This window comes from Lycorma delicatula, chromosome 1 (assembly GCF_047948215.1).
Source record: "Lycorma delicatula isolate Av1 chromosome 1, ASM4794821v1, whole genome shotgun sequence".
Classification (NCBI taxonomy): Eukaryota; Metazoa; Arthropoda; class Insecta; order Hemiptera; family Fulgoridae; genus Lycorma; species Lycorma delicatula.
Window position 1 is genome coordinate 162,311,589 of NC_134455.1, and position 17,833 is coordinate 162,329,421.

The 17,833-nt window shown below is 27.2% G+C and overlaps 1 protein-coding gene across 1 annotated transcript in view; it reads right to left on the bottom strand.

Moving 5' to 3' along the window:
* LOC142318210 (EGFR adapter protein-like) overlaps positions 1-17,833 on the bottom strand; it is a 1,091,782-nt gene that overhangs the window by 1,044,634 nt on the left and 29,315 nt on the right. Inside the window, exon 2 of the mRNA XM_075354771.1 lies at positions 8,682-8,987. Within this exon, the coding sequence (XP_075210886.1) occupies positions 8,682-8,723 (42 nt within the window). The 5' untranslated portion in view covers positions 8,724-8,987. The remainder of the gene's footprint in view (positions 1-8,681; positions 8,988-17,833) is intronic.

The window sequence follows — 17,833 nt, forward strand, 5'->3', positions numbered from 1 at the left end:
GGGTTTTTTTAACTAAGGTAAAAAATTGACAAGAGAAAATATCTTGAAGTTTTTACTGAGTATTATGGGAAAAATAATACCTTTCATTAGTAATAGAAATGGTATCCGATGTACTGGACATTAGGAATACGAAATTGATGTTACAGCCCAAATTACTGTGCAAACCATGGAAAAAAGTAATGCATATTTTCATTGTTAAAATATAAATTTTTACAAAAATGGTGCGTATTATCGAAAATGAAGTTCAGTTTTTATTCAGTAAAATAGAACAATTTTAAAACTTTTCTCATTAAAAAAAATTTATTTAGTAATCACTTGATTTTAAATTTTATTGTAAATAATTCTAAAATTATTTACTAATTTTATTGCTGAATTAACTACTTATACACAACATATTCTGTACAAGAGCAATGAAATATAGTATCGTGTTGTATTATAAATATCTTATTTTTTTCTATAATTTATTTTACATTCAACAAAAAATAATCTTCAATGAAAAGAATATTTCGTTAATTAATGCCACTAAATTAAATATATTATTATTTTTTGAAAAACTGTACAAAATAGCTAAGGCTTAAAAGAATCTATTTTATCTGCTAAAATAGATTTTTCATAATGACAAGTTTTTAGTGACTATTGTTTTAGCGGTAGTAATTGCCTGTTAAACCCGTTTTACAGTAAATGAAGGAATGCAAATAAAATTACAGTTTATTAGATAATAATTCTAGCTTACAGCAAAAGATATTAATGTTTTACTTGCAAGTAGTTGTTGGAATGCAGTAAAATTTATGAATTTTAATAGTTTATGTGTATTTTTTTTAATGTAGTTGTAATATATACAACATACAATGCAATACCTGTCAATAATTACATGTCTTTAGATTACAGGTAAGATTTATTTTAAGAATCATTAATTTTCTAGTTCCATTTAAGAAAGAAATTAATAAATAATCGTTTGTCATGCGTTTCATTAGTCATTATCCGAAAAGTTATAAGTTATATCAATGAATTCTGCTGTCCGTCGATCTACGAACGAACAGTATAATGCACGCAGCCATGTAATATCTATGAGATACTGCAAGTACGCATGCATCTATGCATGTTTATAAACAGCACTTGCATAACTGTTCTTTCTGGCTCAGGCTATTACCGATCAGTGCAATATTACTACTTATAAGCACGATGATGAAAAACAATCTGTTACTTTGAGTAGTTATAACCAAATAAAAGATAATAGAATTATGCGAATATAACTTATAGCCAAATTAATGCAAATTAACGTCAAAAAGAAGATATTTAAAGAATCGAAATAATTTTCTACTACGCCTTTTATTTAAGGAAACGTTAATATTGATCTTATTTTCAAGATTTTAATGAATTCTCTTGAAAACGGCAATTGAATATTAAAAGTTAAAATATATTAATTTCTGTATCGGTTTCGGTATTACAAGTATTACAGTTCGGTTAATTTGATCTGTGATGTTTTTGAAGGAACTTTTGCAGACAATCAAAGTATGTATATATACTAAATTTATGTCTACAATTCTGCATAAGATTATTCAGATATAATTCTACGGATGATAGTTTCGTGATATCAACCGCTCGATCCAAATGTCTGAACCTGCAATTCTCTAATACTAAGCAGAATTATTACAATATCTCACACGCCATCAGTAGGATAAATCTAACCCGTATCAGACAGACAGTTTACTATTTATTTAAACAACTCCCACAAAAACAAATTTTTTTAACGCAATCCCTAAGTTTGATAAATTATGATAAATAAATTGATAAAAATAAATTGATGATAAATAAATTTGATAAATTATGTTACAAATAATTATATTATAAACAGTTATCTATGGCTACACTTACACAATACGAAAGTGCATATTACGCCATTGAACTGACAACGTTATTAAAAATTTGATCGAGTTAGTGAGTACATGTAAGTGTTATCCGATCTGAAATGGATCTTTTACCTTCTTTTTGAAAGAAATGTAATAATTATTATTAAACATCCTCATTTAAAAAGTAATTTTTTTCGGTAATAAAAAGTAATTTTTTTTCGGGTCTAATGCTATCAAAGTCGTAGAATCTCAACATTTTTCCTAAAATATTCTACCACACTGTTAGGGAAGTCTGCGTATAAAATACATATAATATATATATACTTCTAGATTTTAAATGTCTAATGTTAAAAAGACCAAAGGTTGTTTGGATTGATGATATTAGTACATTGGACCGAATTGGCAAAAGATCTCACAAGACCGTATTAGTTGAAAAAATTCTGAAGAGGCATTCATCCTGCAGCGGATCGACAATGGGTGAAATTATGATGATGATGATGATATATACACACCATAAATACATACAGTCACACAACATACACACAAACCATATATTTAGATGTTATGACACCGCTTTTTTAAAGCAAGGAAGCTCTACGGAACGTTGGACCGTTTAATGATCCTCTTAATTAAGTCAAAAATCATTCATAAGTATTATCGAATTCTTTAATTTTTATAAGCTGGCATCAAGCAGTTCTCTAAATATATTATAGGTTTCCCGAATTATACTACAACCAAGTTGCGAATCTTCTTTGTAACGTATGTTCAAGGTATACAAAGGTTTGAAAAATTATAGCAGAAAAGTAGGTAGGTCATGGAGTGTTAAATTTGGCTAAACTTTATTTTAACCGTGGTCTAAACAATAAGTTAAATTAAGACTTTGTTGAATCTTCCTTCGCCCAAAATCCGGATGAGCTAGTAACAGAGTAAAACAAATAATACATAAATAAACGAAATAACATAAAAATCTTAAAAGTATACTTCGAAAATATTGGTTCAGTTTATCATTTCAAAAGATTACAGTTTTAAATAAATTCTGGTATTACAGTCTCCTATAACAACATTTAATTCCTGAGTACTTTATATCAGATTTGTTTTATTATTGACATCAAGATTTCCTTTTTCCTTTAATCAATAAAGAATAAGTCATATTGGGCTATCTTATTTACTTCGTCCATCTGTGTCGGTTTTAATTCTCATCCGACATAGTAGTTTTGATACGTAAATACCTTAAATAATAGCTTTATGCGTTTAGGGTTAAATAAATACTGGTAACTAAAACTATCAGAAATTGAGCTTTTAAATAAAGGAACAATTAATTTAAAATATATTTCTTTTTTTAATCTTCGTTCTCTTTCTCTCCTCTGGATTCCTCCTATCTTTATTCCATGATTTTATTTAAAATTCTTGCATTTAATTATTTAAAACTCTATGAAAAAGAATAAAGATTTGTTTTTGGAATTTTTATTTAAATACATTTATGAGAATAATCATTCATGAGAATAATTTTGTTTTTTATTTAAACACATTCATAATGCTAAACATTGGAAAAAAATAAAGAGCCCTACATCTTTTTATACACTAATGTTTAATAATTAAATTTATTAATATAATACGTTATAAAAGTAAAATGATTTATTCAAACCCTAAAAACATTAGTTTTTCTGTCACAAAAGAATTCAGCTTAAAAGAAAATACAAATAGATACTCGGCAGGAGGGCATGACGTCACTGAAAGAAAATGACAAGCAAGTCTAATATACACTTATACAATGACCGGTACTCTGGTACTCTGGCACCCGAGCTGACTGTTGACCTTGCATTAGCATGTATATTGCACAGAAACTGCACAGTCGCGATCCAGTACGACATAACAAGCGTATATAGTAACAAGCATTTTTATTACTCCCATACAAAATGACGTGCGAGTAATATATTCTATCATAAAATAATAATAATCCGTCTGTATACATTAAATATATATTTATCGAAATACCTCATACAGAAGAAATAAAATTTCGAATTTAAATTTTCTTAACCAGAATAAACGATTAAATAATGACTCGTTTTCCTAACAAATTGGCAAACATAACAGACGGGCGGCGAAGAAAATGTGAAAAGAGATTATAAAAATACATGAAAGCTTGAGCTCATACTCGTACAGGATGAAATGAACCCTTGTAAAAAGTTATAACGTTCTTATTTACTAGAAAATTATTATGAAACGTCATTTATTAAGTGAAGATTAAGTACTGTTTTAGTCATGTATAACTAAATACATATAACAACCAGGCTATTAAATAAATATTTTCATCGATTTCGTTACGGGGATCGATTACTGTCCATTAAATTTAAAAGAAACAATTTAAAATTTTATAATAAATATTAACTCTTACTTATCACTTAATCTTGAATAAAATAATAATAATAATAATAGAAGCACAGTGATTCTATACCATATATACTAAAATAATAATAGAGGTTAATATAGTAATAATAAAAAATATTATAATAAAAGTTAGGCAAAATTGAAAAGTGTAGTGATGCATTTGATTACGGATAATCATCCAGAAGTAATATACGCTACAGAATTTTTGACAATGATCAACACGGTTTATTTCTTTTAAAAGAAATAAATTCAAAAAAGAAAAAAGATATATAAGGAAAATATTTTGTCCTGTAAAGTACGACACTTAATATAAATAAACTCCTCCACAAAATGGTACATCAGAAATTTAAAGAATGCCTGTAAGAGGCTCGAAAAGTACTGGCAGGAAAGGAGAGAGTACTAAGAAAGTGTTAAACGTGATCCATGTTTAACCAAAATCAAAAAATTAAAAGTACAGCAGAATAACAATATTTTAAACTTGTAACCGGGGATAATACTTAATGAAAATATAAAGAAATGGGTGAAGTGAAATCTTCCAGGATTTAACTGCGAAATTATTTGCTATAAAATAATGTACATTGTGAACGAACGGGTTTGGCACTTTACAAACGCTGAAAATTTAATTTTTTCCAAGCGTAAACTAAAATTATGTGAAAAATATGATAAAATTTTTTGATGAGAATAATAAAATTTTTATTTTTCCGATCGTTAAAAGCGTACACTGTCTACTTTCTTGTTCACTGAGGGAGGCAATATTTAATTTTTTCAATTAGCCAGCAAATGTCCATTATGATCGCTATTTTATGAATGCCAGGGTAGCCGTTGAGGAGTACAATGGCAGAAAGTCATTACCCTCCTGCTGATGTTATCAACTAGAAAAAGTTATTTTCAACATTTTGGAATAGTTCCGGATATTTTACTTTTAAATGTAAAACTTTAACATTTTCAGGAGAAAATATTTGAAGAATTGTTTAGAATCTAACAGAAATTTATAATTATTATCTTAAGTAAACTATTAATCTGGGGTATACAAATAGTTTATATAAAATAAATATTTTAAACGATTCTTTTTTAAACGTAATAATTTCTTTTAACGTAAGGTAATAAAGAACAAAGCAAAGAAATGTACCGCTGTTCCAGTATTACCAGCAGTGGGTGTTAAATGTATGCATGTTCCATTCACAGAACAAAGAAAACGTTTACTGGTAACAAACTTTTACGAACAGAAAACGTTAGATGGCCTACAGTCACCACGGGTTGAGAGTTTAAAAAAATTGGAAGAATTTTTTTACAAAAAAATGCGATGATGAATTTAACAGAAAAAATACCTTATATACATCATAACGAATTGCAACCTGTCTAGTAATGTTTTTAGACAGGTGCATCATCAAAAAGTGAAAGTTTAAATAGTTTTGGGTAATAATTTATCGCTATATTATAATAAAAAGAGAACATAATAATAAAACAGTCTGAATTAAAATATTATCTCTTCATGGTTTTCATTTTTTTTATTTAAAAATAAAAAGGAAAAAATTCCTTGTTTAAATTTATTACAACATAAACCGGCTGAACGACTTCAAAAACACAAGCAAATGTTCTCTAGAAAATGCAGTCAATAACTAATGTTAAACGTTATATGAAGAATCAGTTGTTTTTAATAATTCTTTTTTTTCTTTAACTAAAAGTGGTTAATCTATTCTGTAAGTTTTAGCAAACGGTGAACTGCGTGATATCTTTAATTGAACCAAAACTAGATTACATGAAGTAGTAACTCATTTATTACAAAAATAAATATCATTTATTATTCTTAAATCAAAAAATGTATAACATTACCATAATTTATTTGAAAACACGATTGTGAATGATGCTTAGCAAAAATAATAAAATATATAATGTCATTCTAATTTCATAGTAGAGCTTGGCAGCATGTATGAGTAGTATGTTAGTATTCCTATAACTCTATAACTTCAGATTGGCTTCATCAAGATTGTGTAAAAAAAAAAAAGAGTCATATAAATCACACAAGTGATTTGTGAATTGATAAAAGCAGAAATGTTATTCTTCATCTAATATCTTTTCACCAAAAATAAATAAAATAAGTTTGAAGACCATTTAATGAATACAAAATTTGAATTATGATTAGATAAAATCTGAGGATTCAAATTTTAAATTTTAGGCCTGTAAAATCGTGAACAGTAGACGGCATGTTATTCGAACCATTGTTCGAAAAAATATTTTTCATAGAAAACAGTAAAGTTTTTAAATAGAAATCATAATTTCAATTATTAAAACTATTAAAATTCACTATTATCTATTTATTAATATAAGTAATTATCTAAAATTAACTAAATCCCGGGTTCGAATCCCGGTCAGGCATTTTCACACACGCTACAAATCATTCATCTCATCCTCTGAAGAATGCCCCAACGGTAGATCCGGAGGTTAAGAAAAAAATAAAAATAACTATTAATATTATACGTACGAGCAACTTAGAATAAATTTTTATTAAATCACTGGAAGTTTTTTTGGTAAATTTTTACATTTAATTAAACTGGTGTAGGAAAAACAGTTGAAAATATTTATTCGTATACGTGAAGCTTTTACATCAATTTTGGGTTCTAGTATTCTCTGATAAAAAATTCGAAGTCTTTTTTTTCCTTAGGTCTCATAATAAAAATTATTTATAATTTTTTTCTTTCTTGTACGAAGTAAAGGAAGTACTGTGATTGCAAAAAATTTCGGTTTTCAGATTTCAATGGAAATATTCATTTTGACCATCCCTGAATCCATTTTGACAAGTTTCAGCGTGACGTCTGTAGTACGTACGTATGTTCTCGCATAACTCAAAAACGATTAGCCGCAGGATGTTGAATTTTGGGTTTAGAACAGTTGTAACATCTAGTTGTGCACCTCCCGTTTTTATTTTTTATTTAAAAATGATAATATACAATCGACTGAACCAAGAGTGTCCAAAAAACCCAAAATCCAAATAAATTTGGATTTTAGACTTTTTATTAACGGCAGTAATAAGTGCTCATAGAGAGCTTTTCAACGATATATAATAAGTTGTACTTATTTTCATTGGTTTCAGAGTTATAGTCAAATGAAATTTTAATTAATGAAATATTTGGATTTTGGATCTTAGAAGAGGATGGCACATCGGTCGAATCAGACTTCATCTCCTTTTTTTTTAAATTTTTTTTTACTTTTTTTATATTTAAATATATTGATTTATTAGTAACCTCTGGTTGTAATAAAAGTTTTTCGATAAATAATAATTCAATAATAGTAATAAAAAAAGAAAAAAATATGAAAAAATAGCAGAAGTTATTAATTGAATGATATTTTATGTGCTTTTCATTTTAAAAAAAATGTGTATGTAATTTAATAGGCGTACAAGGAAGTCATGTGGTGTCCACATCGATTTTTATTTAAAAAGTTTTCCACTTAAGGAAAATGGAAAAATTTTTAAATGGGACTACGGGAAGTAACTTGCCCATGGAAAAAGAACTACTTGAATTGAAAATGTTCTCCTTTTTCCAAAAATCAGTTAAAAACAATATACTTACAAATAAATATATATAATTTATATTTTTTATATATATATATATATATATATATATATATATATATATATATATATATGTATAAAAGATACAGAAATGAATAAAAACTGGCTCAGATAATTTCTTTAGTATTTACTTATTTATTTAGTCTCCGGTAACTATAGGCCTACGACCAGTTTCTCTACTCTTTTTGTTTTGTTTATTTTTTATGATAAGGAATTAATTTTGTAGCTTGTGAAAAAATGTCAAGTCAAGCTTCACTTCTAATCCAAAACCTATCTACCGGATTAAATCGTCAGAGATAGTAAATTAACGGATTGTATTGGACGTAGATTAGCGGTTTATATCATAATGGATTGTTTGATATCATAAGATGTGTTACTTTGTTGAAAATAATAAAATGCTTACAATTTTTACGATAACAAAATAATTTATTATAAATAATAATTATCGAGATATTAAAGGTTTAATACTTAAAATTTCCGCATTTTTACCGTCAGACGAAGCAGAAATCCTAAATTTTTATTTTAATGTTTTTCTTTTACTTTGAGAATAAGTGTAACCAGGACACGTTTTATGTTAACAACCTATTGTACAAAATTAGTAATTTAAAAAACTAGACCGTGTTATTACAAAGGATTTTATATAAACAAATTATTAATACAATAAATAATTTAAATACCGCTACGTAATCCCAGGACAGATTTTTTAAAGTAACTAATAAGTTTATACATAAATATTTTTTACATATTACCGTACGTAAGCCTATCATAAACAAGCCGTCAATAACAAAAAGGAAAAATTTATTGCTATTTATAGGTAATATAATACGAGTGATTATAGGCTGAGGTAAAATATACAAATACCAATTACTCACCGCAACTCGAGTGAAAGTCCACTCCATAGCCTCCTCAGGCATAACTTATAGAAAATAATAAAAGTAATTAATGATAATACACCTGCAGACATTTCTGTCGTTGCATGTAATAAAACACACTTTCACCTACTATCCACATCACTAGCAAAAAAAAATTTATAACACTATATATGCATAGTAATAAACTAATTAACATATACACACCGAGTTAGTTCACTTGTTCACAAATAAATTTAAATACTATTAAGCAATTCCGGCTTTTATACTGCAATAAACATTCTCTTACACTTCTTCGATCAATGAGACCTAAAAAAAGAAAAGAAGAATAAAAGTAATAAGTAAAATAATAAAGGAGAGAAAAAATAAACAACATAAATAAAACATTTAAATTTAAAAAAATAAATAAACAAACGGTATAAAACAAATTACAAATTAATATTTAGAAACTTCTAAAGAAAAAAAAAATTGAATATAAATAAATACATAAGCCTATACATATTTATAACTTTCTATGCGGGTCTAAAATAGGCTAAAACTAAAAACATTGTTTAACCCTGTAAGTATCAACTTCCAATTTCACCGAAGCGACGTTTAATTGGCCAATTCATTTATACAAAGTATCAAATAACCGTTATCAGGTAAATTAAAAGTAAAAATTTACTGCACAATCTTGTCTTAAATTTTCAGTTATATTGAGCTCATAATAACTTCACCATACAAAATAAAAATTTCCCCTTTATTTTAATTCTTCCATCTGCATGAGTGAATGTCATTTCATAAGAAATAAATTAACAACTCCTATGTAGAATAATTATACACAAAAATTTTTCAGTTCAGTAAATGAATTAGGCTATTATTTCATCATACTGGAAGAATCTAAGATAATAAGAAAACAAAAAAAAGTTTTTAAAAATTGTATTTTAATATGTATATAAATGTATGTAATTTCTTTAAGATTAATTATTACCTTTTTTCCTCTAAGTTTAGCACTTTGCAAAGATCTCACTTCATCAGACGTATCAACGTATTTACAAAAATTTTAATCGAAATCATACTTTAAAGAATTTATAATATAGAAAGATACAAACTAGGTCATTTTATATTGATAAAAAATTTTCCATAAATAGGATAAGTTCTGACTAAGCAGAGGGCCCTGCGAAACCGCTAATTGAACAGGAAAAGAAAAATAATACGTAACAAGTAAATTTGTTTTTCTTATAAATAATTATATTTGATTGGTAGAGAACAATATGCTACACTCTATATAATCGTATAATTTGAAAAGGTAATGAAATTTATTAAAAATAATAAAAAAAAAAAAAGTCAAGAAAACAAAACTTTATAAGCATTTATTCCAGTAAAATATCTGGAATAGTCAATTAATTCATTTTTTCATCAAAGAAGAAGAAAATCAAATAAATATGCAAGTTGAGAAAAACAATTGCCTAGTGTAAAAGATCTGAAATAAGTTTAAAAATTCTAAAAATTAATTTAATAGGCGACTACATTATGGATAACGTATATATTTTATTTACTTAAGAAAATAAATATTTCTGTCGGTTCCGAGTTAATCACCTCATATCGAAAAAAATTAGCGTGGTGAATTACAATGAAAACAAACAACAGTGTTCCACGTTTTCGACAAATGTGAGACTGCCTTCCGATCGATCTGGATACGACCTGACTAAACGCATAACGCATCATCAAACTCTAAAATAGAAGTTAGAATTAATCACCTTCCGTAACAAGAGTAAAATTTTCCAATAAAGGAAATTTAGTCGGTCAGCAGAAGTAGATCCATAATATTACAGTTTCGGTTTTTTTTTAAAACTACGACAGGTGATTCGTATCGTAAATAAATTCCCGACTTTAACATTAAAAATTTTCTAAAAAAATCCGCGGATAATCCAAAATTATAGCAAAGTCGAGGTAATCGAAAAATAATATTTAATGAAGTGATATGTATTAAAATGGCCTAATACTGTACTGCAGTAGAGAATTTACTTGCAGTATTATATTATGGTAAATATAAAATAAAATACACTTCACTACACTATTATGTACCTGGTAAAAGTCGTGTCAAGAACTTTATTCAAAATATGTATTAACATATTACAAATTTTCACTATCACTGCTGCACGTGAATAGATTGTACATACGTTAGTGTATGTAAAATATAATCCATTTACAAACGTTTATTAAAAGTGCAGTAGCGAACGAGAAAAAATACATAGATATATTTTTTTAAAGTAAGGGGCGATTGAGTGTTGTTTTAATAACTGAAAACACTTTCTTTTAATTGAACTTCGTAGTTTGTGTAGCATAATAATATTGCACAATGAATTAATATCCTATCATATCCACAATGAACTATAGTTCAACATTATCACGTTCAAAACAAACACAATTCAAATAACGAATGAAGAAGTAAAACCTGTCGCATAACCATGAAAACTTTGTCAATTTCTAGCTTCTTTATAAGTTTTAAAAAATTTATTTTTATCCGAGAGGCATCGCGATTAATCACGGTTAATCTGCTCGCGGATAATCGAGAGTTGACTGGAGTCGGAAAAGGAAACTGGACGTTTTTAATTATTTCACTACTTTTTTAACTGAGAAAATTTTCAATAAATTTAAATGATAACTTTTTAAGTGACTACTGAATTTTTAATTTAAATATTAACAATTTAGGATATAATATAATTATTGAAATATAAATAAAAACTTATTTTTGATTTTATTATTCAGTTAGAATTTTATTTAATTTAAGATGTAAAAGAAGATAAACTGATTTTTCTTCTTCTGGTATTTCCTTTTTAAGATAACACTAATATAATATTACTTTTTCTGTCTTAAGCAACCATTCTACAAAGTTCACGACGGCAACAAATTTTACACCAAAGGGAATATCATTAGTTTTTATTTATATACCTCAAATTTCCCTCAAGACTCTCCTTTTATCTAAACTGTTATAGCGCATCACGGTCGACTAAAGTTTTTCGAATAGGTAGGTGAATTAAAATATTTTCTCTTTATTTGTTTGAAATATAATAAACAAATATAATTATTATGTGCGCATATAAAAATAATATTGTTCATCAGGGAAAATAAAAAAGTGAATTAACCGATTCCTTTAATAAACTGAATATTTTAATTAATTTTATTTTTATAGTTTAATTTTAATTTAGTTCTTCCGTAACATTATAATCTACAGGAAACCAAAAGAAAGATTCTGAGAAATTAAGATAGCTCAATAATGTGCCAGATGGTTAACTTTAATTGACGAAAGCAGGTTTCAGAAACAATTATATAATTTACAAAAATGTAAAGAGATTACCAAGAAAATTTTACGGTTACCGACAAAGACAAATAAGAAGACAACTATGTACGATGAATAAATGGATCTATAGTTTAGAATGAGATAAGAAGAAATGAATGAGACAATCTATAGTTCAGATGAAAAAAAGAAAAAGCTTTCATAAACAGACATCGTAAGACATAGTCACTTTAAAACATAAAAGCGGATAAACGTGGCGTCAGTATACGCAATGTTTCAACTTTTTTCATAATTAGCAAATATCTAAACAAAGATTTTTAAATAAACTTAAATAAACTGGTTAAAATTTGATCAGCATTAGAGCCATTACATAAATAAAGGAATCTTATCGGTAAGTCTAAGTGGAGAGGATCCAGCTCTAAAAGACATATATTATTTAAGAATACATGATCTCTTTCTTTGAGATTATTTTTTAATACCTCACGACTTAAGAGCACGCACTTTAGTAATTCTGTGGCCGAGTATATTTGTCAAAAGATAAAGTTTATTTTAAAGTAAAGTTCAATCATACATAAAAAAAAAACACGAGAAAAAAGAAATTATTTCCGCCTTAAATACTCTTATGATTTTTTAACATTAAAGAATAAATCTTTTTTTTGTAAATTAATTTTCAGGGCTGATAATGTACAAGTGTACTTATGTATTAACAAAACTATTTTTTCTTTTATTAAAAACTAACCAAATCTTTTTACACAAAAACCGTAATATAACATCACAGCTTGAAATACAGGTCTTGTCATTTCTTCATTATCATATTATCCTCAAAAAAGTGTAGGCTACAAAAGATCACATTACGGGAATTGAAAATAAATCACGCGAACGATATTGAATGATATCGATTTTGCACAATTGTTCATCATACGCCTTTATGTAACGATTATATTAACCCATGCTATATAATACCAAGTTTAAGGTTGACATGGATAAAGTTTCTGTTCGTTTCTTCTCAATTTTCACCGACTTGTCAGTTTTATTAACCAGTAATATTAGGATACTTTCTGAGCTTACTTTAGTTATTGTTAAATATTACGTTATCACATCACGGTATAGCCTTAGTAGTCGGATCTTTTCGGATCTACAGGGGTGCCGGATTATCCAACAGCTTGCACTACTAGTGTTGAGGGATTTTGAAAACGGTTAAATGGGGAAAAGAGTAACTATTGACAGTTAATAACTAAGATTGAAATAAAATTGGCACAAAAAAATTTGCACTAGCTGTTAAAACTTTCGTTACAAAGAAGTTTCATTCATTAATAGACTTATTTTGATATAAAATTCTTAATGAAAAAGTGTTTTTAAGAAACACAGAGTAAAATCTGACACACATATAGTTTTTGTTGACTGACTGTAGACCCCGGTCTATATACATATAATCTGTTCCTAAATAAAATTGTACGCGTCCATGTCTTTATCACAGTATATGATAAATTTCTGCCAAGCATGTTTCTTCATAATTTCTAAAGTTATCTAAAATAACAGATAAAGAGCTCGTCATAACAATAAATAGCTATCGTCTTTTGAAGACAAATAGTTTTTAGGAAAATAGTTCATTTACTAGCAATTAGGTTGAAATTTGGAAAAATGCCCATTTAGAAATCTAACAGAAGGTCAAATTAACTGTACAAGCGATCAATAAGAATTTTTATAGTTGATTTGCATAATATTTTGTAAAGGGTCCCCTAATACGCAGACAGAAGATGTCGTAAAATAGTGTAAGCTAATGAATATAAATCATTAGTAATTTTCCAGGTAGGTAATTTTCAATCGAGTTTTGCTAGTTTGTTGACGCATAGGTCAAAACTAATCTTTTACACCTTGATCCTGGGTAAAACGGTAAATTATCCCGATCAAAGGCAGTCCCTCTGTTAAGATGACCGTCCTGTTTCTCTGCTTCTTCCCTTTCATTATCCTAGTCCCTTCTACATGTTTTAGTACTACCGGTATTGTGTCAGCCACCTACCTTGTTTCATCGACGACGCTGTGTTGGCACTTCTTACAAATAAAAAACAGGTCTAGCAAAGCAGCCGTTTTATTGTTGGGTAAGTGACGTCGCGACTGTGTGTAACGTCCAAAGGCTAGTTTCAGATCAGGATACTGCATAAAAATAAAAACTAGTGGCAGAGTTTTATATCGAATATCACCCGTTCTTCTTTTTTTTTTTATGTGAAAATCTAACCACCAATACCTAATTTACAATTATTCAAAACCAAAACTAGATATTACGAAACCAAAACTCTATAACAATATTTAGATTCAGTGTCGTTTAAGAAAACCAATGAAATTAGAAAAAATATTTATATCACTGATAATCCGGACTTAAGTAAAAAAAAATTTCCCAAGGTTTTAATATTCCAATATAATATTTAAGTAACAATTACTTTTCAATGAAGAGAGGATTCAAAGAAAGTTCTAAAATCGCCGAAAAATCTATATAAAAATTATTAATAGAGAACAAGTTTATTAATTTAAAAATTAAGTTAACGCACCGGGTTGGTCTAGTGGTAAATTCGTCGTCGTAAATCAGCTGATTTCGAAGTCGAGAGTTCTCAGGTTGAAATCCTATAAAGGTAGTTTCTTTTATTTCGATTTGAATACAAGATGTTGGATATCGGTGTTCTTTTGTGGTTGGGTTTCAATTAACCACACGTCTTAGAAATGGTCGGCCTGGTTCTGTTCAAGAATTCACGTTTATTGATACGGTTACATTAACTGATAAGTCGCTAAAGAGTTTAATTGTTAATGCAACTATAAATAAAACATTTTTTTTTTTTTAAATTAAGGTAAGTTTTTTAATATTTCTATAAAATATAAACTTCAAATGACATTTTTATTTTCACAAATAAAAGAAAACATGTTTTTGGTTTATGTATACTACAGCCTTTTTAATATATACAGTACGCATTAATGTATATATCGAAAAGGTTATTGGTGTCAATTACATAGACAAATTAAGTGTAACAAAAATTAAATTTCTATAAATTAAGAATATACCGAAAAAGAATTAAAATAGTAAATTAAAAACTGATTAATAAAAATAAGTGGTTTGTGTAAGTACGTTCCATCAGAGATATACTCATACTAACAGGTTTATATGTATAGAAAATTCAAGTTAATTATCTTTTCCAGTGATAGGTAAACAAAATATCACTGATATTTTGTATATTTTATGTAATATTAATAGATATTTTAAACAAATTTAATGTATACAAGGCTTCTACGGTGTTTAGAATTACTTTATAATTCCAGAAATAAATAATTATTGATCGATTTCTATTAATACACAGTTATCATCCACAGAATATTCAAATATTTATATTATTAACTTCTGTAAAAACATAATTATTATTATTATTACACAATCTGTGCTTAAACTCATAGTCGTTCTTGGAAGTTTGGAAAAAATCAAACGGTACATTATGAGTGGTTTTTATAGCAAAAGATAATTTGTTCCACGAATATCTTAAAAGAGAGCCATTACCTAATAGTAAATCCAACCATTCAAAAAAAAAAAATCGTAGCTGAAGCGGTATGATTTTTTCAACAGTAGGCAAGGACTAGTTTCGTCTTTTATTTACTGCGTTGTTGAATACGGTCATGCTGGTGAAATAAAACTCAAATCAATTACGTTAAAGAACAGGATTTTTCGCTTAATCAGAAATAAATTTTTGATAAAAAATTAATTTTTAAATTTAAAAAAATTTTTAAATTAGAGAATAGCAATTTTGTTCAGTTATGAAACCAGTCGATCGGTTTCTAATTTGTGATGAGAACAGACGGAAAGATAAAAAATGTGTTGCTTTTATAACCCGATTTTTTAAAATAAATATAGCGGTTCCATCAATATTTAAAAAAATACATTTATAATTTCATTTTATAAAACATAAACTGAGTTTCTAGTTCAACTGCTGGAGGGTAAGTCTCCCAGATGTTGTCATTTATTATATAAACTTTACTTATAAATCAGTTATCCAATTAAGTAAAGTTGTATTGTAGTTTAAATTATATTAATGAGATGTTTTGAAATCATTATGACTTTTATATATGAAAATTATATACATTATAATAATTTTAAATAATTGATTCGGTTTAAGAAATTAATGCTTCCGGCAATTTTTTTTATTTTGACGCATGTATTTATTGGTATCTATAACAGCTGGAACTACATTAAAAGTTCTTTTCGAATCGATGGAAATGTTTTCTAAGTAGGAATTTGAATGACATTCCTTTTTTTCATGTCTTTAGCACGTACCAAGTGCGATAAGAATATTATACGTAATCAGTGTATGTGTGCTGCAGGACCCAATTCTTAGTTGTTCAATTAATAGATATCATATTAAAAATCCAACTGTTTTATTTAAGAAACTTATATTCTCAATTGGGAATGAAGTACATTTACTCTAAGATAAACTTTAATAGTAAATATTTAATAGATAAGAAGTTACTGATATTATTAATTATTAAACGTTACTTTAATAGAAAGGTTTTGAATGAAATGAAACATCTGTATAAAAATAATATCGATAAAGAATAAAAGGACTGAAAATGCTGAAGAATAAAATTTTGGCATATTGTGACAGCAATAAAACATTACTCCAAATTTTGTGAATGTACGAGAGTCGATTATTATAGATGTAAACTATGTATTCAAAGAACAAATTTTTATTATTTCATTCATTAAAAACTTTGTGCTTTTCTTTATCGCTAAGAAAATTCTTCATTCACGATGTCTTTGATTTTCGTGTAAAATTAAAAAAATCTAAATCTAAATTTTTCGTGGTGCTCAAACAGGGAGGTATGGGCACAGCGTTAAAACGCCTGACTCGAGTTTAAAAAACGTTTTACAGACCTATTTTAACCTCGATTGAAACCTACGATGTCGTATTATTTATAATTATAATTATCTTTTCGCTTAGGATTCATTTCATAAAAAAAGTCAAAACTTAAAATTGAAGCAAATAAAATTTTCAATAATTTCTGTATCAAGCGCCTTTATTTTAATTTTACAAATCGGAATCCCTCCCTTTTTGACGGAATATTTTGAGATTTATTTGTTTATAAAAAAAACCGAGAGTAAAAAAAAGATATAAGAAGAGCTTAAAGTTTATTATGTAACAAAATTATTTTGTAAATTTTAAATGGCATCGATTGCTAATCACGTGAATGTTGTTTAATTTCGATGTTCTTTGGGAATCAATTTATTAAACATGACTTCAATTAACTTAAAATCCTTTAATTCCCAGGATAAACTCTTTAATCACCTCTTCTTCTCTTTAATTAAAAAGGATAACCTCTTTAATGAGAATGCACTCTTAAATTTCAATTTATATGCCAATTAGTCATGTTGTGTAACTATCAATGATCCAGTTTACTGCCTTATCTGCATTAACTATTATTATTTTAAGTACTTATTTTAGTTTTTGCTGGAAAAGCAAAAACTATTTCTAATTGTTTTAGCTGGAAATATATTCTGGAATTTTTAATGAGATCTTTATCTTCAATTTTTGGCATATATTATTTTCCTTTTATTCAATAGCTTCAGTGTATTTAGTAGAAAATGTTTAAGAAAAATTTAAAGAACAAAACATTTTTAGGGAATATTTTAATAAATTACTGACTGGAATTTCTGCCTTCTGGTAAAAACGTGAAAGGTTTTACGACATAATGTTTTTTTAAGATTTATTCTATACAACGCTTAAGTTTCGCTTTTTAATCGTAGGGAACTAATTTCGCTTATTAAAACCATTCTCAATTTACTCTCAACTCGGTAGCATTATTCCCAAGTAATTATGGGCTAAATAGCTTGCGAATCGTGATT